The sequence below is a fragment of the Tauraco erythrolophus genome, chromosome 27 (assembly GCF_009769465.1).
Source record: "Tauraco erythrolophus isolate bTauEry1 chromosome 27, bTauEry1.pri, whole genome shotgun sequence".
NCBI lineage: Eukaryota > Metazoa > Chordata > Aves > Musophagiformes > Musophagidae > Tauraco > Tauraco erythrolophus.
In genome coordinates, this window is record NC_141491.1 from 2,828,932 (window position 1) to 2,856,543 (window position 27,612).

At 49.5% G+C, this 27,612-nt stretch overlaps 2 protein-coding genes across 2 annotated transcripts in view; one reads left to right on the forward strand and one right to left on the reverse strand.

The window, feature by feature from the left end:
- RBBP5 (RB binding protein 5, histone lysine methyltransferase complex subunit) overlaps positions 1–22,331 on the forward strand; it is a 39,151-nt gene extending 16,820 nt beyond the window's left edge. The window contains exon 14 of the mRNA XM_086627340.1: positions 20,756–22,331. Coding sequence (XP_086483466.1) covers positions 20,756–20,763 — 8 coding nt within the window. The 3' untranslated portion in view covers positions 20,764–22,331. The remainder of the gene's footprint in view (positions 1–20,755) is intronic.
- Positions 9,450–25,295, reverse strand: CNTN2 (contactin 2). Its single transcript, XM_009991934.2, has 22 exons — positions 25,241–25,295; positions 20,548–20,692; positions 20,102–20,277; positions 19,681–19,776; positions 19,145–19,354; positions 18,452–18,551; positions 18,032–18,207; positions 17,067–17,203; positions 16,401–16,530; positions 15,360–15,510; positions 14,957–15,084; positions 14,409–14,584; positions 14,200–14,320; positions 13,759–13,917; positions 13,467–13,616; positions 12,649–12,719; positions 12,222–12,456; positions 11,683–11,798; positions 11,123–11,309; positions 10,645–10,757; positions 10,397–10,565; positions 9,450–9,714 (listed from the first exon to the last, which is right to left on the reverse strand). Exons 1-22 carry the CDS (start codon positions 25,293–25,295, stop codon positions 9,605–9,607), a joined length of 3,111 nt encoding a protein of 1,036 aa, XP_009990236.1. The 3' UTR covers positions 9,450–9,604.
- Between the last annotated feature and the right edge of the window lie 2,317 nt (positions 25,296–27,612).

A 27,612-nucleotide genomic window follows, 5' to 3' on the forward strand; every position in this document is an offset into this window, starting at 1 on the left:
GGTCTGCTGGGGGATGCAGAGGAAGGAAGGGGGAGCAGCCTGAGCTGAGGGAAAGAAGGGTCACAAAAAGGGAACAAGGGAGGTCGGAGGTTCAGGGAGGTCAGTGAAAGCCGCTGAAACAAGGACCTTCCAGCATACTCTCCACATCCCTGTTTCTTTGTCTCTTCCCGTAATACACGTTTTCTTAGTCACTGTCTCTGTTCTTCGCAACGTAACTGGCTGAACTGCAGAAAAAAAAATGTCTCTTTCTGCTCTGAATTGGTAATATGGTGCCTAAACTTCTTTTTCCCACTCATGGCCAGTTTGTCTGCCTCACCTGGAGGAGAGGATGGCAGGAGTGCCTGCAAACCCTGCCTGCTACCAGTTCCCAGCTGGAGGGTTTATTTGTGGTGCAAACTTCTGCTGCCTGCTCAGGGCCCTAAGTATGAGGAAGCAATTAGTATTGTACGTACTGAATCGAGACAGATTGTGTGAGGGAGGAAGTCAATTTGCTAATGGCATTAGCACTTGGAAAGAAGGAGGTAATAACAAAATGGTGAGGCATAGGCAGCTGTTTATATTGCTGTTAGTTACTGAAGCTTATCTAAATTGAATAACTAGATTGCCTTACCTGCTGGAACTTGAATGACAGCAAAGAGGAAAACAAACCCCATATGCTGCTTTTGCACCAAGGTGGGGCTGTCTGACTCCTCCATCCTCTGCACGTTAATCTGTGTTAATTCTTTCGCTTGTTCCTGCAGCAGTTCAGATCTGCTGGGCTGTACCGAGCAGTGCAGCTCCCGGGCTGTTGTGTTCTTGTTCCCCCCTTTCCCACTCGCTGCTGCTTTTCCTCTCCCTTTGGCTCATTCATTCGGTATCTGGTTTACTGCAGACATTCCCTAAGCCTCCCGCAGGGTAAAGGAAATAACTAGAAATACAGAATTTTCTTGAATGACCTTTGGTTTTGTAAAACATCTTTCCTAGTCAGGTGTTCCAGAGCGTTTTACAAAACGGCAGAGGATCTGGTCCTGTGGAAGCAGCAGCAGTGCAGCCCCTGGTTGCCTCCCAAAGAGGTTTTTGGGAGGTAAAGAGTGAAATACTTTGCTCATGGCTAGAAATGCACGTGAATGCACAACTACTGGCTGCATAACCTCCCTTCCCAAGGACAGCGTCGGATCTCTCCTGCACTGTGCTAGAACAACTTTGCCAATGAACATTTTCCAAGTCCATGGAATGATCCTTTTAAAAACTAGGGAAATTTGAGTCTGCTCTCCCCTTTCCTTTTGCTGGCTGTCTCCCAGCACAGGTACGTTGAGCAGCTATTGATGTGTTGCCTGTGTTCTTCCCTGCGTTTTTCCCAGGAAACAGCAGCTTTTTGGCAGTCATTACTGCCACAGAATACTGCATAAACGTGTTCATTTGTTGCCTCTCTCTGGAGATGCCAGACCTGTGGAACTCGTGTACAAAGCAGCATATTTTGCTAAAGCGTGCTGAGTGCTGTGGGGTTAGTTTGTGCATCATCTTGGGCTGAGTATAGAAAAGCAAATTCACTATTGCAGCACTAATAGTCCTGCTGATCACCTCAGCAGGACTGCTTTAGTGATCTCTAAATTAGTGTATGCTGAGTCAAATGTAGACCATAATAAGGTGGGTTTTTTATGCTTAGTTCTCGTGATAGTTAATTTGATGCCATGATTTAATTTCATCAGAACCTTTAGACCAGAATTTCTTAGCAGCATGTAAAATAACTCCATCTTTGCTTTGACTGTTTTGAGGTTTCTTCTCTAGCAAAAGTTTTCTCTTTGGCTTCAGTGGCGATCAATAAATCAATATTATTGAACAGCTACTGAATGCCAATGAGGGACAAATTCTTTTTAGGCAGGAAAATAAGATTTTAGGAGTTTTCAAGCATTGCATGCTGAGTTCTTTTGAAAATCTGCCTTTCATCGTAGGTAGTAAATTCCCAAAATCATAAACCAGAAGCAAATAATAGAAAGATACTATTAAACAAAACCAACTGTAGCACAGATTTGCACAAAGCTTTTAAGACGCTGTCCCTCCGTGTCCCTGACAATATAAGCGTTAATTTGTTTTGCACCATGTTGTCCACAGAGGTGAAAAGATCAACTGCTTAATTTTTGAGGAGATTTTATGAAAACACTGATTATGAAGCATCTTCAGAGTGGAAAGAACTGTCTCATACATATGTTGACTTTAAAGATTTACTCAGAGGTAATTTGCTTGTACTTTGATTTGGTCCCAAAAGGAGAGAAGAGAGATCATTTTCAAGAGGTTCCTCTTTCTTGGAGCTTTTTCTATCAGTCTCCCAGGAACGAAGCAGGCTCTGCTGGTGCTCCAAGCCTAGTCTGACTTCTCTCTGCCTGTCTGCCCCAGGCTTCTGAGTTCATTCCAACCAGCATCTGTCCATCCCTTGCTTTTTCTGTGTCCCTTACATTTAAAAAAGCTGCTCATGTTTATCTCTCCGAGGCGGAGGGGTCTTTCCTTAACCCCTGTCACCAGTCCCAGGCTTGTTTGTCTAAACTGGTGTGCTCTTTGTGGAAACTGCCTGTTTCCTCCTGATGCTTTCTCATTTCCCAGGAAGGTCTGCTTGTCTTTGTCTTTTTAAAGCTGTTCTGAGAGGAGGGCTGGATCGCTGTAAATCCTTTGCAGGATTTAGTATTTGCAAGTGACGTGGCAGCTGTATAGAAAGTGATTGAGGAAACCTCCGTGGGAGCGTCCAGGCCGGGGTGCTGTGCAGGCAGCAAACATGAGACCCAACAACGTCAGACCTAGAAACAAGAAATCCTTTAGAATGCCCATGGGGAGGTAATGAGGAGGATGTTTTCTCAGGTGGGACACAAACCATTAGCTCTGGGGTACATTCCTTTGAATTCTTGAAGTGCTTTGATACCAATTTCAAGGGATTTGCTTTTTCTGTGACTTTAAGGAAAGGAGCACTAAACCAGTTCAGTCGCTCTCCCTTTCCAGGAAGAACCCCAAACAACTTGTACAAATTTGAACCTCATGCAGAAATGCTTTAGGTTTCACAGGAAGTTACCTATTTCCCGTTGATATTTATGTGTAGAAAAATAAATTTTTTGGGCCCAGGCCTGCCAAAGTGTCGCAGCGAGGGCTGTACTCACAGCCTTAACGTCTGAAACCTGTGTCGGAGCCTTTGCTGGAAAAACAGACACTTCCAGATAAACTGGCTTTAGTTCTGAAATGCAGCTGAGCTCTCGTGGGGCTATAGTGGCCACCTGGTCCTGGCTCTCTCCGTGGGACAGGCTGGGACTGATGGGCACAAGCGATGCCCCACGGCATCCTTCATCCGGTGTCCGTGCCGCACGGCGTGCTGGCTCCACTGGGATGTGCTTGTATTTCCAGTAGGACCTGCCTGTTTGTCTCCTCGATTTACATCACGTGCAGCAGCATTTAATGACAGCTCTTGAGAAAGCAGGAGTGCCTTCGCGGGGGATGAGCTGGAGAGGGATTCATCTCAGCCTGAGCTGCTCCCTGTTGGTTTCTTTAATGATGCTGCCCTCACCTGTGCGAATCCCTGGGCTAATTAGGGCCCCGGTGATGAGCTGCCTCGTCTGCGGCTCTGCAGAGCAGGGCAGAGGGGTCTGAGCACAGCTGAGCCCGGCCTCTTGGGACCCTTTGCCATTGGGATCGGAGGGTCAGGGGCTATATGGCACCCAAATACACTTGTCCCCTCGACCCTCCCTGGGAAGGGAAGGGGCAGCTGCTCCGTGTGTGATGGTGGTGCGGGCTGGCTCCCTGCTCCCCGCTGCCAGGGCAACGCTTCCCTCTGTCCATCCCCCTGTCCTTAGGGGCTCAGAGGGGGTCTTGGGAGCACATCTTGCTGCAGCCACTGCCTGAGTGCCCCGTGCACCCCATGGTCAAGCATGATGTTTCTTTTAGAGGCTCTATGAAAGTTGAATGCATCTGGGATGGGCTGAGGGAAAGAGGTTGGGGGAGGCTCCCCACGACCGGGTACTGCTGAGCCCCGTTTCTCATCTGTCCCCTCTCCAGCAGACTGCCTCTGGCTTCAGCTTAATTCCAGTGGAGACCCTCAGTGCTTGTACAGTTCCTCTAGCTGATCTCTTGACATCCTTCCCAAAGGTAGAAGGAAGCCAGTCAATTTTTTAAGGTCAGAAGGAATGACTGTGATGAATTAATCTGACATAACATAGATGAGGTGACTTCATGCAGCGCTTCCTGCAATGAAGGAAATTATTTTCTATAATGTAAGTGAACCTTTGCAAGCCTGCTAGCTTGTGGCTGATCGGGTGGATGTCTTTCCTGGAAGGCGTCCAGTCTTTGTTTAAAGGCTGTGATTGATGATGAAGCTTTTTGGCAAGCTGTTCCAGCAATCACTTACCCTTTCTGCTAATAAGCTGTGTGAAATTTCTGACTTGAGTTTTCTAGGCACTAGAATACTAGCCAGAGGGAGCACATTATATTAACATCTCTAACCAGACCCTCACAACCCCAATCCCTTGCCCCAAGGACAGTATCTCCTCTTTTGGTTGATTATCACTGTCATGGGATAGAATTTGAGTTTACTGTATCTTAGTTGACTTAACTTTTGCTGAGAGGTCCAGCTCCATGTGGATGGGGTCTCACTGGGCTCCTTGTTTGTATTAGTATGTGGAGTTGGCAGTCAGGAAAAATACAGTCCTGGGCCAGGGGACTCCCGAGCGAGGAAGGTGCTGGTTGGGTTTAAAGCTGGACAGAAGTGTTCCAGACTCCAGTAGTTGTCTAAAGTCTCTGAAGATCTTTATTTATGAACTGCGTGCTACGGTAGCCAATAAATAACCATAATTACAGTAAGTACAGTACGCTTACAATGCTTCCCGTTTGGTTTTCTTAAAAAAATAGTGTACAACAAAGTTACTGAGGAGAAAACTGCCCTGTTTGTGTGTAGTGAAGCTGGATTAAAATATTCACAGCAGAGGGTTTCTGTGGATGGGGGGATAGCTTTGCAGGTTTAGAGATGGGATTTAACCCCCCCCAGGCATTAGCTGAATGTGGTGCCTGCGTTATCCATCTGATTCGTTGGGCAAAGATATGAGAGTGGGCACAAAATTTAGTCTGTCCTGCTGCAAACGTGAGCTGTTCCTGACCCAAACTCATGTAGCTGAGTGCTGAATTTAGCCCAGACAACCCAAAACTAGAAGCACAATCTTCAGTCTGCAAGTTCAATAGTATCAAGTAGGAGATTATTTTATGTTAAATATGAATCAATCAGAACTGTAAAGCTCCCCTCATTTGAGAGTCTCAAAGTGTTTCACCCTTGTTGCATGCTCTTACAGCACCCTTGTCGGGTTGGTTTTTACTACTGACAAGTAAGATGGACCCTGTGGAATTGGATAACTTTCCTTAGAGAACCATTACGGGGCTGAGAAGAAAACCCACAGCACTTAACTCATCCCTGTAAGTTAATCTCCAAAGCAAATGCTCAGAGCAAGCGAACTGGGGGATTCTTAATGAGACAGGAAATTGATTTGCAGCTTAATGCAATAGTGTAAAGCCAGTAAACTCTATTAAGATGTTGAAATCTGAGTTTTCTCCCCTGGCCCTGAACACCTTTCCTTTTAACCCCTGTGCTGCATTTTCGGAAGTTCTAACTGGCTTTACATCTTTTTCTCCCGTTGGTGGCCCTGGCTGGGCTTTGTGCGTAGCTTTTTTATAGCCTGCATAAAGTTTCACCAGGTACAAATGCTGCACTCGCACGTGCAAATCCTTTTCTGTGGGTCACCTAAACCCCTGGTAAATGACATGGCAGAACGGACTGCCTAAGGCACGGCAGTCTTTGTCTTAACGTGGCTCGTGTCTGTGTGCACAGACAAGGTGCAGGGACAGGTTTGCCACCAAGGACCCGAGCAGTGACTGAGCAACTGAGCAGCCTGTGCTGCTGTGGGTACGCTGGGCAGCCTGGGTCAGCTCCGACACCGTGAGCTGCAGTCACGCCGTTGGCAGCAGCGTGAACGCACAGATACTTCCAAACTGCAAAGAACTTGCAAATACACAATGACCTGCTTGTGCCTCGCTTTTCAGGGAGGGAAACTGAGGCAGCGAGTGGTAAAATCATTGCTTGGAGCTGTAGATGGAGTCAGTGTCAGGGCTGGGATTAGAGCAAGCGCTTGTAAGGCCGTTGTGGTTGTCACTAGGTCACACCTCTTTGCTTCTATGTTTAATCCTTAAAACATTGCAGAAGCTCAGCAGTGTTTTGATTTAAAATGCATACTGATGAAACTACGTAGTGATGATTTACCTGTTCAAGAAAGAGGCGTAGCTTGAATTGACATTGAAGACATTTAACTTTTAAGGGGATCTACTTGTCACTTGAGGGCTTTAGAAAATAGTATCCCATCAGTTTTACAAATTAGAATACATTCAGCCCATTTGCAATGCAAAACGGTGCTAACTGGAATGTTTGAAATCCAACTCATGTAGTTTTTCACTTCTATAAAATGTGCCTGTGATGTAGTTCAACAAAGAAACGTATGGAAAACATATTAACCTTCCCAGGGAAATGTTGCAGGTGGCTGCTGTTTAAAACCCAGTGTCATTGCAGCATTTAGATACTGTTTTAACCATGCAATGAAACGTCTTGCTTTCCAACACCGTAAAGTTCAGTAGAACAGAGAGAGCCACTGGTGTTGCCAGACACGTTTGGGAGCATCTGTCGAGAGCCATTTTCGGTAAGAGACGTGGCACAGCCTGCAGTCAGACCTGGGCTGCTGCTGGACCTCAGCCCTTGCATTTCACCGCAGCACCTCGCTTCGTTTTGCTCACCTGGGGTGTTCAGCCAACGTGTGGTCCATCAAAGCACATTCTCCTGCCCTGGAGGTGGCTGGTGTGCACCTCGTGAAGGGAATGAGCTGTGTCAGTGGGCATGTGGGTGCAGCAGCCCCTTGGAGAGCCGGCGTTCCGGCTGCCCTGGATGGGACCGGCGATGCACGATGGGGCGAACGCAGCTGGCCTCATGCGGAGTCTGTGCCTGAAGCCGGAATGAAGCTCAGGACTGCAGCAGAGCTGAGCACCAAAGCAGCTCTCTCCTGCTCAGCAATTCGACCTTTGAGGCTTTGAGCAACCTGGTGTAGTGGAGGGTGTCCCTGCCCATGGCAGGGGGGTTGGAACTAGATGATCTTTGAGGTCCCTTCCAACCCAAACCATTCTGTGATTCTATGACCTGTTCTGGTCCCCCACTGCAGAGAGCTGGCTGCTCCACGGGGTTGGACCTGAGTTGCCTCCAGCATCTGCATGCGGTGAAGGCTCCAGGCACATCATTTCACCTTGCTGCTCTTGTTCAGTCCTCTCCTGAAGGGAGCCAGTGCTTCTGCAGGGCTGCAGTGGGCATCATCCAGCAGTGATCTGAAGCTCCATAGGTCCAGTTAGTTTATGCCTCCTAAATATTATCATTGTGGCTACTGCTAGTTCTGCATATTGATAGGTCACTGTTGCCCAAGCCCTAATTTGCTTTGCTTTTGAGCTAACACTGAATTCCTAATTTTCCTTTCATCCCATCTTTTGTGAGAGAAAGGTTGAAGGCCCAGCAAGAGGGAGGTGATAACAAAAACGCTGAATTAACAACATAAAATATTTTGCCAAAGAAAGCTTCTGAACATCAATAAAAATATTTTTAAATCTTCAAGAACATAAATATACAAAAATATAATTTATATTTAGCTGTTGTCCTTCTGAAAGAAGTGTTTCAACCTGCTGGAGGGCCCGAGGGGATAATTCATGGAGAGCTGCAGAGGGACGTGGAGGAAGCCCAGGACAGGCTCCCTGTCTTGGTCTGCCATGTGTCGGTGGGAGCTGTTGTCTTCTTTTTTTTCCACGTTATCCCAGGTGTTATTCATAAGGGAAACAGTAAGATACACTTTTCTTTTTGCTGCAGCTGTGCTCTAAATGTTTAGACTCTTTCATCAAGTTTATTTTTCTTCGCCTGTTTCTTAAAACATTGCTCTTGTTTGCTAAACACGCAGGAGCCCTTCTTCCTTCGTGCTGTTTGCACCACGCAGTGTGAACCTGCTGCTGCATTTACCTTCTTGCTTCCAGGGTAGGCCGGATGCTAAAAAAAATTGTGATGGGATATTACGGATATATACAATAGGCATAACTCCGGGAGTATGCGTGTCATCTCTCAAATGCTCACTAAGGCCTGGGACACGGTAGTTTTAGATTATCAAGGGCAAGGAATTGGCATCTAGTGTAGAAACTGTGTGTCAGTGCCTCGCTGGTGCACGGTCCTGCAAGTGTAGCCCTGTGTCAGGAAATTCTGGGATTGCTCAGGCCAGCGGTGCTGTCTGCTGGGAAGGAGGAAGGTACAGGCAGGTAAAGGTCCCTAAAAATGCACTTGGGATCTGACCAGCAGGCAGTGGAAATCAGTTTTTCCTTAACTTTGGTCAATTGCTTTATAAGAGACAGAGAGATTTTAATATGCAGCATCTATTCCCAACCATTTTAGGTAATGGTGCACCTCAGCATCCCTGTACTCCTTTGGGGTATCAGGCCTCCCGTTTACATTAGTTGTGTGAGCCTTGGACCTGGAAACCAGACTGACTTACTGGTTGGATCTCAATCTTGCCTTCCTAAGTTGAGACTGGCATTTCGGCTGGACGGAACCGTTTGTGTGGGGTGATGCATCTGAGTCCAGATTTTCCTTGTTGCCCCAGTGATGGCTCCCTTGAGTCTCCAGTTCTTGGTTAAATTATGTAATATTCCTTTTTCTTCCTCCTTTAAGACTCTGTATTGAAACTGGATATGTTGACATCTCTGTTACTAGGCAGAACAGCCTCTCCAAATTAGCAGATGCTAGAAAAGTATCTCCTTTTCACTTATCCCTTCTCCTCCCCAAACAAAAAGGAAAGAAACAAACAGTACAACAAAAACACCCCAAAAGCATGTGGGATATGGATAACGCTGAACATTGCACCTCACAGCATAACAGTTGATGCAAACAATAGGCTGGGGTTGCGAGTTAACACCAGTGTTTTAAAAAGCTTTTCATGATCTAAACTCTGTGTTTACCCATCTTCAGGATGGGGCAGAGATCAGTCTCTCTTGTGGCTTTATCTCCTTGGGCTGGTTGCTGCAGAATTTGGCTCATGTTATGGGGGGAAGTCCTGTCGCATCATTTGTTAGAGATGGCTGTGACTGGGATTGGAATGGAACATGCTGATCGCTGCGAAATCCTCAGTCCCCGTCCTCCCCTGACCCCCCAAAATTCACTGTACATATTTAAAAACAAAAAAAAGTCATCAAGTTTAGCAGTCTGGTTGTTTTAGTACATGGCTTCATAAGGCAGAAAACCTACTGGATACAGCATGTGGGGCAGTTGGCCGTCAGAATTCACGGAGAATTCTTCTTTGTTTTACTCCTTTCTTTAAAAAATTTTTAATCGGTTAGAGACCCATGTCTTGTATGAAAGCTTATATTCTTCCAAAACAAAAAAGAAAAGCTGTTTCTTCCTCCCTTAAAACAACGTTGTCAAATCCTTTCTCTGTAATGCTGCTGTGGTACAAACTGGAAGCTGCAGCAGCCAAGTATTCGGTAGTTCCCCACTGGCTTGGGAGGATGCGTGTCCAGGAGTCCTCTGCTGCACTGGCCGTGGTCAGAGCTCCAGGTAGCTGATCAGGGCCATCATTACTAGAGAGTTAGTTGTGATCACGACAGCGTGTGGCACTGGCCTCGTCACAGAGTCTTCCACCATCATACTTGTCCCTGAAAGAAAGGGAGCAGGGAAGGAGCAACTGTCTTGTTGCACAGATGCAACCTGATGTCTTGTGGAAAGAGTCAGGAGGGTTGGTAAAACATTAATTGTGGGGTTCTGTGTGCTCGTATTGCATTTATCTCTGATGAACCTGCCAGGATTTGAAACAAGCATTGGGAGGTGGGCCCTGAGTCCTCACACCCTGAATCAAGGGAACCTGCTGGAGTTGGTGTCAGGACCTCACAAACAGAGTCAGGATTTCACTCTTAGTGGATGTAAGTTGGGCTTGTGTTGGGCCTTAAGAGCTTTAGCTGCAAATAAAATAAAGCTGGGGTTAGACTAGGTGGAAAGGTTGCTCAGAGTCTGGGGAGAGGTTGGCTGATGGAGCGCTGCAGAGGAGTATGTCACAAGATCCTTTGATGAACGGCACAAGGGAGCCAAAGACCAATTCCAGAGGCTCAACCTAAAGCACTGTTCCCCTGTGTTCCTGGAAGGGAGAGTGGGATTTGAAAACATAATAGGGTAGGGGAGGAGGTCTAAGTCATTTGCTTATCAAACAACAGTGGTAGCAAATGCCAGGCAAGCGCTGCTGCAGATTAACTCCTCTCTCTCAGCTCATTTTCCAGCGGTCTGTGGAGCACCCTGTGTGTGAGCGTTGGTGCATGCAGTCGGGGGGGTACGGAGGGTACGTACCACTGTTTCGCAGGATGTGAACTTCTGCTGGGGTTCCATCTCCCCCGGGGCCCGTCACCCGGATCTGTACAAAGGCGTGAGTGAAGTCTTCAGGCACGGGGATGTCGATCCGGCTCTTGCTGGCCAGGTATAGCGTGGGAGCAGAGTGGGAATCCTGCCTGTAAAGCATCTGTTGGAAGAGGCAAGTCTGAGTTTACGTTCACTGTGATGTCCTTAGGGTCACTTACGAGAGGAGGCTGGTGATATACCTTGTACCCTGTAACTGCAGACTCATCTGCCTTCGCCACCACTGGATCCCACTTAATGCTGACTGTAGACCCAGAAAAAGTCCAGGAGATGTTGCCAGGTGGCCTCTTTGGTGCTAAGAGATATGAAACAAGACAGCGATTGAGTAAGTCAGGGACCGGTGAGAAGGTTGTGCTGGTTACAGCCGTCTCCTGAGACTCTACGACGAGTCGGCAGGGCTGGTGGCACCACGATGGTTGGTTTAAAGGGAAGTATCCCAGCAGACGGTACTCTGAGCACAGATCTTCTCAGATAAGTGATACACAGACCACAGGACTGATCTGAGGAAATTCAGGGAACTGTTTTACGGACTACTTGAAACGGTGTTAGAGCACCGGGATAAAAAAGCTGATCGGTTAGGTGGTCATTGGGGATCCTCTGGAGGAAGCAGCAGCCCAGGGGGTACAACGTGCAGAACAGAGGGGGTCAGGGCTCACTCACGTGGCTTTGTTGTCGTGACGTTGGTAGAGGGACTGGGGGGGCCGGTTCCAGCCCTGTTGTAAGCTCTGACCGACACGTGGTATTTCGTGTTGGGGTTTAGGCCCGTTACATGAGCCGATGTCACCAGCCCCGCTGTTCTCACTCTGTCAGCCGCCTCCTCTTTGTCACCGTCCTTCCAGTACCGGATCTGAATGGAAAAGGGTATGATGGGTTTAGTAAGGATAGAGGCATCTGCAGATACCAGACAGTCCATCCACAGCCAGCGCTGGAGACCCTTTGGTATTTGTTTCTATGCATTTTGCTTAGTATGTGCCCAGGAATAAGGTTACACAGCCTGTGTGGAAAGACAAGCAGGAAAAAAAAGGACGTTTCTCTCTTACTAATCTCTCTTGTGGGCAGTAGTACTGGCCTCATTAGAGCCTTGTGCTGTCCATTAATTATCCTCCATCTTTGGAAACAAAACGCTGTTTCCTTTCACCTCGCTTAGCCTGGGGGAATTTTCTTTGCTGGGCTCTCTGATCTCAGTTTCAGTGTCTCTCATTCTCATTGCAGGCTCGTACCTCGTAGCCCAAAAGCACTCCAGTCATGTCTCCCTGCTCCACGGGCTCCCAGGATACATCCATTTCTGAGGCCAGAACAGCCTTGGCCATAACTCTGAAAGGAGCCACCTTCGGTTCTGAAAAAGACAACAAAAGGGAATAAAATCCTTTTCTTAGCCCTGGGCAGGATAATCACCATACTGAAACAAAGAGCTCTCCTGCAGCACAGTTCCGTGCAGCCAGACAGCTGGTATGATGTGTACGGAGTGAGCAAGGGGAAGGGATTTAGGGACTTAGTAGGACAAGCAGGGCCACAGCTGTGTGCTGCGAGGATGTGTCTGCGCTGGGTGTACCGTCACGGCTGCGCTTAGGGAAACATCTATCTGTGTGTTTGAAGTAGAACGTAAATGTTATGCTGAAATCACTGTCAGCTGCTCTTTGAGTAGAAGAAACCTCTCTTATGGTTGAGCTCCCAGACAGGCACAGCTCTGCAGGGAGCTGGTTGAGGCCACGTTGGTTGGTTGGTTGGTGAATTCAGAGTCACCACAGTCCCCCTTTACCTTCTTCTGCAGAGTACACGAGGGCAGTGAGGCTCTCCGGTCCCTCTCCTTTCCTGTTGTACGCTTTGATCTTCACTTCGAAGGGGGTGTAGGGGCCGATGCTCTCGTTGCGGTAGACGTAGTGCAGCGACTCTGCGTGCGGCACCCTTGCCGTCAGCCACCCCTGGGTGCCTTTCTTGCGAAACGACAAGATGTAGCCAAAGCCATCTCCGTTCTGATAATCCCGCAGTGTTGGCTGTGAGGGGGGTGGAAAGAGAGGGGAGCCTTGGTCAGCTCAAGCGAGCAAGGCTTTGGACTAAGAAGAGCGTTTGGCTCAACCACATGTCAAAATTGTAATTGTGGCTTTGATTTCCCAAAAGAAGTGGCACGTGCTCCTCCCCTTGGCCCTCTCCCAGCATCCACGGCTGGTGCCACGCTGATGACTTACCGTCCAGTTGATGATCAGCTCGTTGGGAGCCCCTCCGCCTCCGCTGAGCCCAGATGGTGCCACAGTAGGTGCTGTCAGGTCCCCAAACAAAAGCAGACAGCACAGGTTGGGTTAAGGAAACAATAGTGATGAAGATGAGCACAGACACCGCGTGGTCTGGGAGTAGCCAGGCTTTGACAGCTGATGTGAAAGTGCTTGTCTCTCTGTTTTCAGCCATGAGTATTTCAGATGTTTGTGAAAATCTGGTCTCGAATACTGGCTAGTGGCTGATGAGCTTATTTGGAGGCAGCATGTCTCCGAGGGGGCAGGAATCAAGCTCAAAAGCAGGGATGTGGAGGAGAGGTTTCATTAGAAAGGAGTTAACGGGCATTTGGTATGTTGAGAGCGGTTCTGCTGCTGTTCTCGCATCCCTTCTGCTTGCACGTTCGAGCAGCAGAAGACAGAATGAACATTCACAGCCATTTGCAGGGAAATTTCCCTTCTCTTTGCAGAGTTGTGCTCCATGATGTAATAGGGCTCCTCCCCTTTTCTAAGCATTACTGCCCAGAAGGTACAAGATTTGAAGCCAGGATTTATAATGGTTTAATATATTGTATCTAATGCTGGTGAAGTTAGCTGCCAGCTCTAGTACTGCTTTGTCTTTGACATGGAAATGGGCAAAAAGGCAGAAAATCTGGGATGGCATCACCTCTAGGATCATTCAAGGAGGTGACTGATGGTTTGGGACCAAGGCATGCTGCAAGCCAGCCTTCCCCCTCCAGCATGCAGGGACAGGTACCTCTGACTCCCTTTCCACCTCTGAGCGTATCTGCACGTACCTGCTTCTTTGGTACGGATTTTGCTGGAGGGTAAACTGGGCTCCCCGACTCCGAGAATGTTACTTGCTAAGACTCGAAACTCATAATCCATCCAAGGAATGAGGTTCACCACCTGGGCTGTCTCTGCATTGCCTTCAATATTTACAGGATCTATTTAATCCAATAACACGAGAGGAGAACAAATAGAGTGAGTGGCAGCCAGCGTACCAGCACAGAGCAAGAACTTGCCAGCGAGCTGGTGCCCCGCAGACAGCATGGGCTGTGCCACCACTGCTGCCCTCGAGACACTTACTGGTGCGCATCTGCTTCCATTTGCTGGAGAGGAGGGTCCGTGCCTCGATGATGTACCTGGCAATAGGGCTGTGGTTATCAAAGCCACGGCTCCAGCTCAGCTGGACGGTGGTGTCACCGATGTCTCTCACCACCACTCCCCCAGGGGGGCCTGGAGGTCCTGAGATGATGGGAGACAGACAGACATGTTACTAAGGTGAAAGATTTGGAGGCTTATTGCTCTTTATGTTGTGCAAGTCACAAATTAAAATCAGGCCTTTCTTTTCTGGAAGCTAGGAAGCCTCACCTCCAATTTTGGCCTCCAGAAAAGCTCACAAGCCTATCCCATGCAATTCAAATGTTAGATGGTGAGGTGGTCGCAAGGGTGAGCTGATCCCTTGCAAGGACCATGCCCTTATTTCCGGCTGGTAAGGAGCAGAGGACCTTATGGCAGAGAAATTACCTCTGACAGTCAGCGTGGCCGACTCCGAAGCACTGTCCACAACTGTCTGGGCTGTACACGTGTACCTCCCCGAGTGCTTCAGCTGGGTGTTGAAGATGCTGAGGTCCCCAATAGCTTCCTTCTGCGTGAGGAAAAGAGAGTGAGGAGAGCGTTTGAGCACACCTGCTCGCGGCCCTTTCTGATGGGACATAACTGCCCTTTCCACTCACCACACTGGCTCGCCGGTAGTGCCCCTCAGACCTGTCAAAGTCAATAGGGAAATCGTCTAGGGACCAGGTGAAGGTGAGGTCCATGGTCGGATCGTGGGACGCGTGACACTGTAGAGTAAGGTTTTCACCTACGTTGATGTCAGCACTAGATGGTGCCAATGTGATTTTGGTGGCATCTGCACAGAAAGAGCAGGGAGGGCTGTTAGCTGCAGATGTCCACGTACCAGATGGACATTAATGGTGCAGAGCATCCAAACCAGCTAACGCTTTCCAACTTGTCATCCCTCTCTAACAGCTGTAGTTTTACAGGAGGAAGATGAGGGGTTACAGTGGGTAGAAAATGGAAATGCTTTTCCCAAGGACCAGTTGTTGGTAGGTATGAGGTGGTGGGTCAGGCAGAAGGTTTGCTGCTCCACAGGCTGAAATGTCTCTGATTGCCTGAGTGCTGCATTGCTTTTTGGGAGTGTAAGGAGAGGAGAAATAATGCATCATGGCACTCTTAGATGTTTCTTGCTTGATTGACCCCAAATCAAGGCAAACATCTCTACCTCGAACAGAGAGGATTCCCGTGCTGTTGGCTTTGCCCATGAAGTTCTCAGCAAAGCAAGTATACTTTCCCTCATCGGATTTGCTGATATTCTGGAGGATCAGGGTGCCGTCTGAGGTTATAGTCACCCTGGAAAGGAAGAAGAATCATACAAGAGGAAGGTTAAAATGTCTGTTCACTCTGTACACCTGACAACTTCCAGCACTTTTAGGGAAATTGGTGATAAAGACAAGAATGTGAAATATTACGTAGGTGTTTTCTACAGAAGAAACTAGAGGAATAACAAAGTGCTTATGTTCAGGGATGTAGCAGCACACTTGGGTCATCAAGTCCAGTCTTCTGGTAAGAAAAAAAATGTGATTTTAGCTATGGTTTCTAGGTAGAAGCTGACTCTGTGCTGCTACCTGCTACTGTTGATCAGAAGTTCAGTCCCCTTGGTCCAGAGCACAGTGGCTTTTGGTGCTGCTCGTGGTTGGCATGGGATGATGACCTTCCCGCTTCGGGCTGCAGGTATCAGTCGCTTCACTGGGTTTAGTCTAAAATCTGGTGCTAAGGCTACAGGGGAAAAAAAAAGAGGATTAAAGAACGATTAGAAGACCCTGCTCTGTGAGCATTTTAAGTGCCACGTCACTAGGTATTGCTCTGTTGTTAGATGGCTTGGTAACAGAAGCATGGCAATATCTGGTGAGCGAGATGGAGCGGTTCCTCTGCTGCCGGGCGGTTTCTCACGCCTGCGAGGCAGGTGTTGTGCGACACGGGTCGGACTTAGCAATGGAGATGTGACCCTAACAAGTGCAAGGTCTTTGAGAGACACAAGAACAGCGGCTTTTGAAAATGTAGAGGATATTCTCTTCAACATCCTGACCAAAGTCACCAATGCAGACATCCAGCTCGCCTAAAACTCCTCCTGGAACTGCAGAGATAGAATTGGAATTTTTTCTGTTGCCCTCCTGCATTGGAGTGTGTTAATGTGGAACAGTTGATGCTTAGGGCCTTTGATTTATCTCTGGCATCTACTGACCACGAGGAGATAAGCTTTTGGACTAATGTGGAACAAGTTTGGCATCCGCCCAGTTCCAGTCACCATCCATCAAAGCAAGCTGAATGGACACTGAACTCTTTTCTTTGACCTCTTTCCTCCAAAAAAAGAGGAAAATTGTGTAGTGGAAGAGAGCTTGTAGTGCTGCTGCTGTCTGTCCTGTACACTTTCTGTAGCTAAACAGATGTCCTTGTTCTCTTTCAGCATTACTGAATTTACACAAGATTTAAATTTTAAAGGGTTGTAGAGTGTCTTGTTGAACCAGCAACTATATTTCAATCGTGAGTGAAGCAGTTTTTGTCTGCTCTTATCTTACTCTGAGACTGCAAGCGTAGGATATCAGGAAGAGATCTAAAAGGCTTCAGTGTCCCATTGAAACCCAGAGCACTGGGAAATGAGAAATTACCTTGCACTGTTAATTCAGCACTTGCATATACTGTGCCATGCTTGTTCTCAGCCACACACTGATACATGCCAGAGTCCTCCAGGACTAGCTTGGAAAATCTCAGCTCTCCACCGCTCACTTCGATGCGGTTCTGTGCAAACAAGAGGATGAACCCATTAGATGAGAAAAACAAAAATGGAACTCAAGCCTCGTGTGTTCAGGCTTGAGTTTCATTACAGACTCTTATGCCAGTTTGAAGCCAGCCTGGTTTTCCAGGGGAGAAAACACAGGCCCTTGTTTCTGTGTGTCCAGTCACTACCCCACATCACTGTGCTCTGTTTGCTGAGAATTCTGAGTGCCTGAGCAGCAACGTGCAGGTCATACAAAGACAGGTACAAGGTGCTATTTATCCACCCTGATAACTGGCTGTGAGTTCCTGTAGTTGCATGAGGCAATGGCTGGGATGGCAGTGACGGGAGAAGGAACTTGCTGTCGGTAAGGACCGTGGCATTGCTTTGCAGCTTCATGGGGGCACATGGAAGAGGGATGCGGGGTGATAGAACGGGGCTGAGATGCATTTGCAGCGAGGTGGTAGAGGGTCTGAGTCTGGAGGAGCAGGTGCAGTACTGCAGGTTCTGCTGTGCACTGGCTGCGCTGCTCTCGCTGCCAGACCTGCGCCGGTGGTACCTGGGAGGTCAGCGGTTGCCCGTCCCGAAGCCATCGGACCGCGGGCCTGGGTTTGCCGGCAGCCACGCAGCTCCAGCGCAGGTCGGACCCGATGTCGGCCTCCGTGTCCGCGATCACCTTCAGCCACTCTGGCTGAGCTGCAAAGGAGCAAGAGAGGTGGCAGAGCCAAGAAGATCAGATGAGAGGTTCATTGTGCCAGGCAGGCAGAAGGATGCCCATTGTGTCATCTCTGCTGGCAGATTTAGTTATCACAGCGTGTTCCACCACAGTAACAGCCTTTGCCTTTTGTGCAGCGCTGCAAGGCTGGGTCCTCTGTGGGTCTGGCTGCGGCTGTGCACGTGGACTGCACAAAGCTATGGCAGAATCCAGATCCAAGGAAGAATGTTGTGGTTTCTCAAAGAGTAAATGCAGCCATTCCTAGACTTCAGGAAAGACTGGTTTCAGACTAAGAGAACCAGGTTAAGTTTTGTAACTTGACTAGACCTGATTGATAGCTCCAAACATTAACCCTTGTGGAAGCACCCCAGATTTGGAGAGGATCTTGGTTGAGAGCCAAGGTTGGTTTTTACCACTATGCTTCCTCCCCTGCTTACCTCATTTTTTGCTAGCATCATTTTGGAGCAAGTTAAGAGGTCTTTCTCTACTTGCCATAGCCTAAATGTAGCTGCTGAGGAAAGATACCAGTGATCTCTGCAGGAATTTGTTAGGGCTTTGCAATAGGTTTCGTAGAATCATAGAATCATAGAATGGTTAGGGCTGGAAGGGACCTTCAAAGGTCATCTAGTCCAACCCCCCTGCAAGGAACAGGGATATCTCCAACTAGATCAGGTTGCTCAGGGCCTCGTCCAACCTGGCCTTGAAAATTGGGGCTGATACGAGGCAGGATACGAGTGGGGGTTTCACTCCCAAAGGCTCAGTCCATTGCCTGGACGTGCTCTGGCAAGGCGAGTGTTTGAAGGTGTTACCTTGAATGATGATGCGGCCCTGGTAGGTGTCCCTCCCTTTGATGTTTTCAGCCTCACACTCATAAGTGCCTTCATCCTCAAAGCCAACGTCCTGGATCTGCAAGAGGGGCTCGCTGCCGATCCACTTGGAGGACTGCGAGCCATCCAGCTTCCTCCACTTGATTCGAGGAACAGGGCTACGTAAAATAAATCCGGTGAAGGGCAGCTCTTGGGTCACTCAGTCACCCCTTAACCACCCATGTCCCATCCCAGCTGCGCCTTGGCCAGCAGGACAGATGGCTTTAGCCAGTTCCACCCTCCTCCTCTTCCCCCTCCATCTCTGGGCTACGGTAGACCCGTTGAAGAGAGGGGTTGTGAAATTTGCAGGTTCTGTGATACCCTCCCCGTCCTCAGCCTGAGCGATACAGACGCTGCACTCACTTTCCGAAGGCAAAACACTCCAGAGTCACCATCTGCCCAGCCAGAGCGTAGGTGTCTGCAGGAAACCTGGCTTTTATGCTGGGTGCATATTGCCTGGCATCTGTTAGAAGGAAAGCACTGTTGAGGAGCTCTGGATGACTTTAGAATGGCACACGTGAGGTTTTAAAGAGCAGAGGTACCCACAAGGTTATACTGTTTTCCAAAACCTTTGTTTGTTTGGCAACAGGGGCTAAGTTTCATTTTCTTTTTAAAACAGCTCTTACTGAAGTCTCTCAAAATCTCTTTATAACATCTCAGGACTATTTCTCCTTGATTTCCTATCTGTTTATCCCTATTTTCGTATCCCTTGCCCTGCCCAAGGAGTATCTTTAGCTGCACCTCTGCAAGGTCACCAAAGGCAGAGGAGGGCAGTTCCAGGGATGTGTGAGCCTGCACAGGCTGCACCTTCTGCCACGTCTCTCTTACAAACGGAGAAACCCCTTGGATGGGGTTTCTGGCTGCACAAGCAGTGAAGCCAGGAGGGCTGCTTCCCCTGGGTTCCAGCCAATTAATATTTTTGTAAGCTCTTAAGCTCCCCTGAGAGGCTGGTGGGGGATTTGTGCACTGCTGGAGTCCTGTGGAGCCCGAGTGCTTTGCAGTGGCTTGTTAATTTTGGATTTTGCCTAGTCTGTATGATAATCCAAGAGCACTGACCCTCTGCGGCGAGGCTGAGCCGGGAGAACTTGCTGAAAACACTCTTGGTGATGAAGTCGATGTGGCTGGTGGCAAAGCACGAATAGTTCCCCAGGTCAGAAGCCTCTGTCTTGGCGATGTAGAGGTTTCCTGTTGTCTGAGAGACGAAACGCCTTCCATCGGCTGGGATGAAATTGGGAAACTCATTCAGGAGCCATCGATAGGATAAGCCTGTGGGGAAAAGAGAAAGGAACAAACGGCACAAGTTGCCTGTGACCTCCCAGGTGGGACCAAACCCAGCAGGCCCCTTTCTAGACCAGTCTAAGCTGAAGTTGGTCCTTGGATGGTGCTTGTTTTCTCCACGTGCTAAGCCCCACCTCTGTTTTGTTGCTTTACAGAGGCTGAATTAAGAACAAATTTGCTTCCCTAAAATTCCTAAAGGAAAGCGAGGAGTGCTTCACGTGTCTGGGAACCCCTTGCTCTGTTGCACCTCTCCACCTGGCACCAGCAGTGCTGCTAACCCCAGCTGGTGGCAATGCCGAAATGCAAACCCTTACCTGGGTAGTGGGGAGGAGGGCTGCAGGCGAACATCACTCCCCAGCCTTCTGTAATCTTCACGGGGTCTCGCTCTTCGGCAGAGAATTCCTGCAAAACTGAACATGCAAAGTGAAACCTGTCCGTGGATGAAAAAAACAGCTGGAGGAATTACTGTGTTTTATCCCTGCTCCGCAGGCTGATCTTTTCAGTGGTGGCACAGAGGGAGATCCAAAAACATTACTGACTTTCTGTGTAGTGCATCAAAATTCTACTGCACCTCCCTGGTAATGGGAAGTGCCAGGGGGTTTCTCCAAGTGATGATGTTGGGTACCACACGCAGGAGAGCTTCTTTCCAGCTTTTATTAATGCGAGCAGGAGGGCTAAGTTTACCCCCAGCATAACTGTGTCTGCATTGCATTTACCTTTTTGAGACAAACTTACAGCCAAAGCGGAGGGAGGCTTCCCTGCTGACCACCGTGCCCCTGGAATTAGATGCCACGCACTGGTAGGAGCCAGCATCCTTGGCTTTCACTGGGTTGCTTATCACTAGGTCACCCGCCACCAGCCTGTAACGGGAATCTGGCTCCATCTTTATCTCTGTGCCGTTCATCTTCCACCTGTAAAGAGTGAGAGGGGTAAATACGCATCACCCCACGCGTGGTGCCTCGCAGGAGGCTGTGCTTGTTCGTTTTTCCAGCCATGGTGTGTTGGGATTTGAGTTAGATTTGTATCTGGTCTGTGACCTGGGAGGGGTGGCACGTCGCATGTGGACAAGGAGGCCGATTCCCATGTTAGTGATTTTCTTTATATAAAAGTGGAGAACACAAAGCAAAATTCTTGATGGTTGTATCTTAGTCCTGGTACAGAGAGAGGGCAGGCGAGCTCACCTGTAGGTCGCAGGAGGACTGGCTCTTGCTCGGCAAGCCAGTGTGACTTTCTCCTCTGCCGAGCCTTCAGGGAAAAGGGTGTGGACAGGCTGCTCTTCAAACACTGGCCCGTAGCTCCTTGTGCTACTCTGTGCTTGGCACCAAACTGTGAGAGAGGGAAAACCTGCTCAGCTCAATTTAGCTTTTTCTAAAAATTTCTCTTTTTCAGTTTTGTAGGGTGTCCCTGGCAGCGTCAGAACCACATCTAGAATAAAAGAAGGAGCAACGTGAAAATCACAACCCATCCGTCACCACAGCCCAGCCCCAACCTCGACTTTGGGCAGATAGTCTGTGTTTCCCACTGAGCATCTCGCACCATCTCTGCCACGCCAGAGGGACCAGAGATGTGCAGATGAAGGAGTGCTGACACACGCCTCTTGGAAAGCCATGCACAGACGAGACTGGAGCTGGGAACCCCTGGATGCCCTCCTTGTCCCTGGCTGTGAGGATGTACTGGTTCCTCATCTGTCTGTACAAACTTCGGCTGGCTGGTTCCTCTTGGGTCCTCTCCAGGACAAGGGAGGAGAGAGGAGAACCTGGATCTTCAGCTCTGCCACTGTGTCCCTGCACACACCTGACAGATCCCCTCCATCCCTGCGTCTGCAACATCATTGACTCTTGGCTCAAACCTGCTGTTTGCTGGTGTGCCACCCAATGCTGCAGGTATCAGTTCTACTTTTGAACCCACAGGATGAGCTTGAAGCTTCTTCCTCTGTAGCGTTCAGACACGGGTTTGATTCTGATCTTGCTGTCATGAGTACGGCTGAGGCGTAGGCACAAGAGGAACCTCAGAACCTGCCTGCCTTCTACACTGTGCCTGGGCCACCCTTTGGCGTGGTGATGATGTTCCACTGGGAAGTGCCAGCTGTCCGCAGTGACTCTGTGTCTCAGATGAACGCCAGCAGACTCCCTTCCACGCAGGTTTTATGGAAATAGCGGTGCAAATAAGTAAGAACAAAACAGAAGCTGCCTGGAAATCTCTTAACTCCAGAAGTGGCTATTTGGGTAATGACCACCAGCAAGTCTGTTCTCTCCCTGTCCCCCTGAGACCTGCCTGTCCCTTCACAGGGATGAAGCCACCACAAGGCAGCGTGCTCCCAGCACAGGCCACTCTGCAGCGATAAGCTCAGAGATGCTTAGCTAGCCCCAGGATCCTTCCATGCTTTGTAATTGAATTAATAACTGTCTTAAAACTGCCATGCCAACCAGCAATCTGTTTCCTTCCCTCCAGTACCCAGCATGGTCACTAGTTAAATTAAGTGACTCCAGTAAGTGTGATGTTTTATGCAAGAGTAACTTCCAGCAGGGAACGGCCAGCTCAGCTCTCCTGGGCTGGGGGGAAGCAGCCCTTTACCTGCAGCTCCTGGGGTTCGTCTCATGTTCCGGCTGCTCTTGCCTGTGGAGATGAGGGTGAGACGGGAGAGGGGCTCCACTAATTGGCTCGGTGGGTTCGGAGCAGCTGTCGGCTGTTCCTTGTGTCCGAGCGTCAGGCAATTACCAGCCCTGGGCTCGGCAGCGGGGATGTGCTGCTGCAAGGGAGCTGCACGCAGGAGCCTGATGGTCCCTGGTGGCACCCAGGGGAGAGGGACTGTAGCCTGTGCCTGATACTTTGGAATAAGAGAAAAGCAGCGTTTTGAAGGTTGTATTCCCTCCAAATCAGTGTAGGTGCCACTTTCCTTCTAGAATAGTGATATTCACAAAGGAGAAGCTTGTGGAAGCTGGAAATCTCTCAGTGGGGTCGGCAGCGGCTGTGCTGAGCAAGTCTCAGCTGGAAATAACTCTGCTGACCAGCAGAGTAGAATAATATAATAACTCTGCTGACCAGCAGGTAGAATAATCATGAGTTAATGGAGAATTAATAAGAAAGTAGGGTATTAATTGTGTTCTGATAGATGGTAGTGAATGGATTAAGCCTTAAACAGCTTTACATTTTTAGATTAGTAGGTAGCATATGCTAAATAATTTCTATTTATTTAACAAATAAAATATATATTATTAACACACATGCACACCTTTTCTTATGGGATGCTCTTTCCCAATCAAGCCAAATTACGCTAATCATCCCTTCTGATTCCACCCGGAGCTTGCACCCCGTTGCTATCCACTGCTGTCCCTTTTTCTTTGCCAAGGTTATGAACTACAACTGTCAGGCATTGATTTTCTCAAACATAATCAATGCCAGAACTTCGGGCGAGTTTTTGTCTGCAGTTCCAAGGTGTCTTGTTGGTGTTGGGGGTGAAATGTCTCGATCTCACTCATTAAGCAAAACAACTGTTAGATGAAAGTAATAATTAAACAGTTACAACTTCAGGATACGGTTAGAACTAGGAATTGAGAGCAAAGCAGAGCAGTAAATCTTAGTGCCTCTCAGACCAATCGTCTGGGCTACTTCTCCTGGGGAGTAGTCTGGCTGCTACTCCCCAGGACTCTAATTTTGAATGTTACTAAAACAAGTACCCTCCTTGGGGTCTGCCATTTGGGTAGTGGGGAGAAGACAAATGCAAAATAAAGGTCTTCAAGCCTGCAAGCCAGGTTTGCAAGAAACAGAGTGATGGGCTCAGAATTGAGCATGCCTTAGGCAGCCCTACCTTCTGTGTTAAAATCCAGCTAGGAGAGCAGAAATGACGGTAAATATGCTGCTACGCCTCTAGAACAACATTCATTATTAAAAAAATAAATGTTAACAGCAAAATAAATAGGAATAGGTGAAAATGGAACATCTGAAAATTCAGATTTGGAAAAAGAGCTGCAGAAACGCTTCTACTTTTCACACAGCACTCCAAGAGTGACTCGTGCTGTTGTTTGGGAGAGCAGAGTACTGTAGCATGGAATACACCACCAGGGACACAGCAGGCTCTGTGAGTACAAAAAAATCCCAAACTTTATACCAGATATTGCTGGAACAGACAAAACTCAACCCTTTATCTCCTTTGCCACTGCAGGGAGGTGACTGCCGCTGCCTCCCTCGTGCAGTGGCACTGGCCCCTTTCTGCCTTCTGTGTTATTATGGGTATCTGGAATATGCTGAAAGTCAGACCTGGAAAGCCCAGGTGTCCAGGAGGCTGAACGCTTTCCCTTTGTGCTGAGCTCTACACTAGCTTTGGAGACCAGGAAATGATAAATGTCTCAGCTGAACGTTTTCCAAGATGTGCTGCAGTTTGTGAGGACAGCAGCAGCAATCTTTTTATTGAGCGCAGGCAGCACAGCCGTAGCTCCGCAGCGCTGACCGCAGCCTGAAGCCTGGGCACATGAGGGAGCTGGGCAATTAATTGGTTTTATAGGAAACCCGAGCACACACATGTGCACAAAATCAAAGCAGTTATTTTTAAAGAGCAGCTCTCTGAGGAACAGAGGGTTATTTTTAATGAGAAGCTTTCTGAGGAACAGAGGGACAGCGCTTTGGCTAGCTTTAGATGTCAAGATTTTCCATGGCTTTTACTGAATGAAGGAAGGCCAGAGAGGTTTTTGGACTTTCCTGACAGCCTCGTTCATTAGAGAGTCGTCTCTGGCACTTCATAAGCTTTAAACTTTACGTATGGCTGCGAAGTCGTCCTGGTGGCGATACCCCCATGGGAGGGGTGATGTTGCCAGTCCAGCCTCCCGGGGCTGGAGCCCACAGCCAGACCTGGAGGCTTTGGGTCTTCACCCGCCCTGGAGTGTTTCCTTGAGCCTCATCTATAGCTGGCATTATTTTGTCCCTGATCCCTCACTTGTGCTCCCAGTGAGAATTTCTCTCTGTCCCAGCTGGTTCCTGAGATCCATTGCATCATCAGCCAAAGGTCAAGAGAAAATAACCCTCATAGGCTTTACAGTGAGTCATTTTTTGTGGGCTCAGCTTGGACGGGGAGCAAGTTGCACGAACTCAGCTGGTTAATGGGAGAGCCCAACTCCATCTTCCTGCCTCTACCAGATTTGGGTCAGACCAATTTCCAAACAGGTTAATTGCCTCCCAATCTAGGGCAGCCACCCCTCCCTCTGCCTCCTCAGGGATCCAGAGAACATTAAAAGGTAATTAGATATTTATAAGGACAGGCAAGCAGTCTCTGCCTGGGATGATGAATTAGCTTGAAGACATCATCTCATTCTCAGTTGTCTGAAATGAAATGTCTCCCTGCTGAAAAGGGACCTTCTGAGTGCAGCCTGAGACTCCCTGAGATCCAGAAATGGTCCCCGGTGAATGGGAGAATCTTTGCAGCCAGGGTATGGCCAAAAAGGCATCACTAGGAAAACCGGGAAGTGAAGCGGCTTCGCCCGGAGCAAGTCTTGCCAACAGGAGGGAATTCTTCCTTGTGCCGAGGCCAGGCCAAGCGCAGGCATGGACTGCGGAGGGGCACTGGTCCTGAGAATCCACATCTCCTGCCTGGCACCTAAATTTGGATTTAGAAAGGGGAAGACTTGTGTATCAACCATTCTGTCCTCCTTCTTGAGCGGTAGGTACCAAGAGAGGTTGGATATAACACAGACACATCCCCTGGTTGCATAAACCACCGGGGAGAATCAGGCTTCAGCATCACTGTGCCCACCAAAGCCCTGTGCAGAGCATGGAGGGGCACGTCCCGGGCTGCCAACGCCACACATACAGCGCGTGCCCTGGGCAACGTCCCGCTTGGCACCTCCAGCAGCCCCTCCCGGCTCTCCCGCGGAAATCTCTTACCCAGAACGGTGAGGACAGCTAGAGAGGTGCGGAGCAATCCAGCGGTGCCACCCATCCTGCGCCTCCGGCCGGGTTACGCTGCGGGAGAGCGGGGACAGCAGCCCTGCGGGACACACACAGGAGTTACCCACAGCCCTTCTGTCGCTCTGCTCGAGGGTCCGGCATCCAGCTGCGCGTTCCCGCTGGCCACGGGCCCGGGGCGAGAGTCACTCGGGAGCAAACATCCAGCTGCCCAGTGAGGAACACGCAGGGCTTTGAAGGAGCCCTTTTTCTTTCTGACATGACCGATCTGGTTGGGAAATTGTTGTTCCTCCTCCCTGACTATCTGCTGTTCTTCCTCCCTCCTCCAAAAATAACGCTTCCTTCTAAGCAATTTTTTTATTAAAAAGCGCAAAGCCAGAAGCACACAGGATATTGCTAAGAGGGGAGGAGGAAGAAATAATTTGTTCTTGATATTTTGTGAAAAAAAAAGCATCTTTAATTGAAACTTTTCAGGCAGGGAGTGACTGCTTTTGGGTCTCTTGTTCTGGAGAGGGTGGGGGGGTCCCCGCTCGTCACCGTGAGCTCAGGTGCGCAGGGTGGCTGCTCAGGGACGTGTCCGTGGGGCTGCGCTGATGCCCACTGGGTCATTCCCTGCTTTTCTTGGAAGTTTAATGCATTTGGATAGTTAATCAAGAGATACCGGAGTGCTGACATATTTCCTGATGCTGAGAGACACGTTAGGAGGTGGAGCAGTGATTTCCAGGCCCCTCTGCAGACTCCTGCCTTCCAGGATCTCTCAAAAATCAAAAAAAATACAAACAAAACCCCCCGGTTTGTGCAGACCCCGGCGCTCTCCGGGCTGAACCCGCTGCAGGACCAGCCTCAGCACACCCGCCTCTTTCCTTGGACCTCCAGCGGGGATGTTGGGCTGGTTTTTTTTGTTTGTTTTTTTTCCCCCCTCTTTGTTAACAAACACTTTTGGAATAACACACCGAGGAGCCCCACAGCCCGGCGCAGCCTCGTGTTTGCCGGTGCCCCCCCAAAACCACACCCCAGCGAGCTGCTGCCGACGGCGCTGCCAAGAGCCGGGCTGCGAGAGCTGCCGAGCCCTCTGCTCCAGCTGGTGCTGCATCCCCGCCGCTCCCAGCCCATCTGTCCACCCGAGCACGCAGCGCTGCTCCTGAGCTCCTCCGAGCAGGGATTAGCGTTCCATCCCGCGGGATGCAGCCCGCTGCGCCTCTCTGCTGTCCCCAGTGCCCCGCTCGTTCGCAGCAGCCCTTGAAAAGCCCCTGAGCAAACAGCGATAGCCCCGTGTCCGCTCCGCGTCCTGCCTCCGGGGATCCCACCCAGCCTCTGCGTCCTCACCCGAAAGAGATTTAGCTACCAGCGCTTGGAAGGGAGGGGACCCCATCCCAAATCCTCCTCGATTTTCATCTCGCTCGGGTGGGAGGGCTGCACCCCAGGCTGCAGCGCTGCGCGCGGAGCCCAGCCTGCTGCCCTTAGATCCTGCCCTGCTTCGGTGCTTGTTAGGAAACGGGCCCCTAGGTAAGGCTGGTGCTTAATTGTTGCGCGTGGCCCGGGCAGAGGGACCCCTGCCATGACAAAATGGCAGTGCCAAGCCGGGCCATGTCCCGGACCGGCGATTCGGGGACAAGGCGGAGAAGGGCCTGAGAGCCATTGACACGGAAGCTGCTCCGCGCCGTGTTCCAGCAGCCCTGAAGTGAGCCAGTCACATGAAATCACTTGATGTCAACGAGAATTATGCCCCAAACGGTGTCCTGAACCCACGGCCTTTCGGCGAACACTGCCTCATTGTTCCCCTGCCCGCGCCCTCTGCCCGCTCCTCTCTCATGTGCCCTGTGCTCACGTCGTAAGCACTTTGGGACAATTACCAGCTTTTTGCTCGATCTGTTTTGCAGGCAGCGCTGCGATGGGGGCTCGCGGGCAATGCCAGTGCTGCACTAATTAATAAGTTGACTTTCCCGAGTCTCTGCAGTTTGGTTTCATCGCCAGCGTGTTACAATGCCCAGGGTTTGAGAAAGGCAGCGAGGACCGAAGCTGTTCCTACACCCAGCGGCACCAAATTAAAGTAAGGGAGTCTTGCTCCATCGCTGCCAGCCCCGTTTTCCGAGGCTGAGTCCTCTGTCGGCCCCGGGAGCTGCTTTCAAAGGTGCTGCCTGAGTGCAGCTTTGCTCTCTCCTGTTCATTTTTCCTCTCCCTTTTAAAACAAATAGGAAAGAGTGTGGGAAAGTTGGATTTTGTTATTTCTAATAAGGAGCAGCGGCGTTGGCCATCCGCCCTCCTGGGGGGCTGGGGGCTCCTCCAGGCTGCTCCTGCCCCTCTGCCACCATCCTGGTTTTATCAGCACTTTACACTTTTCTGCCATATGA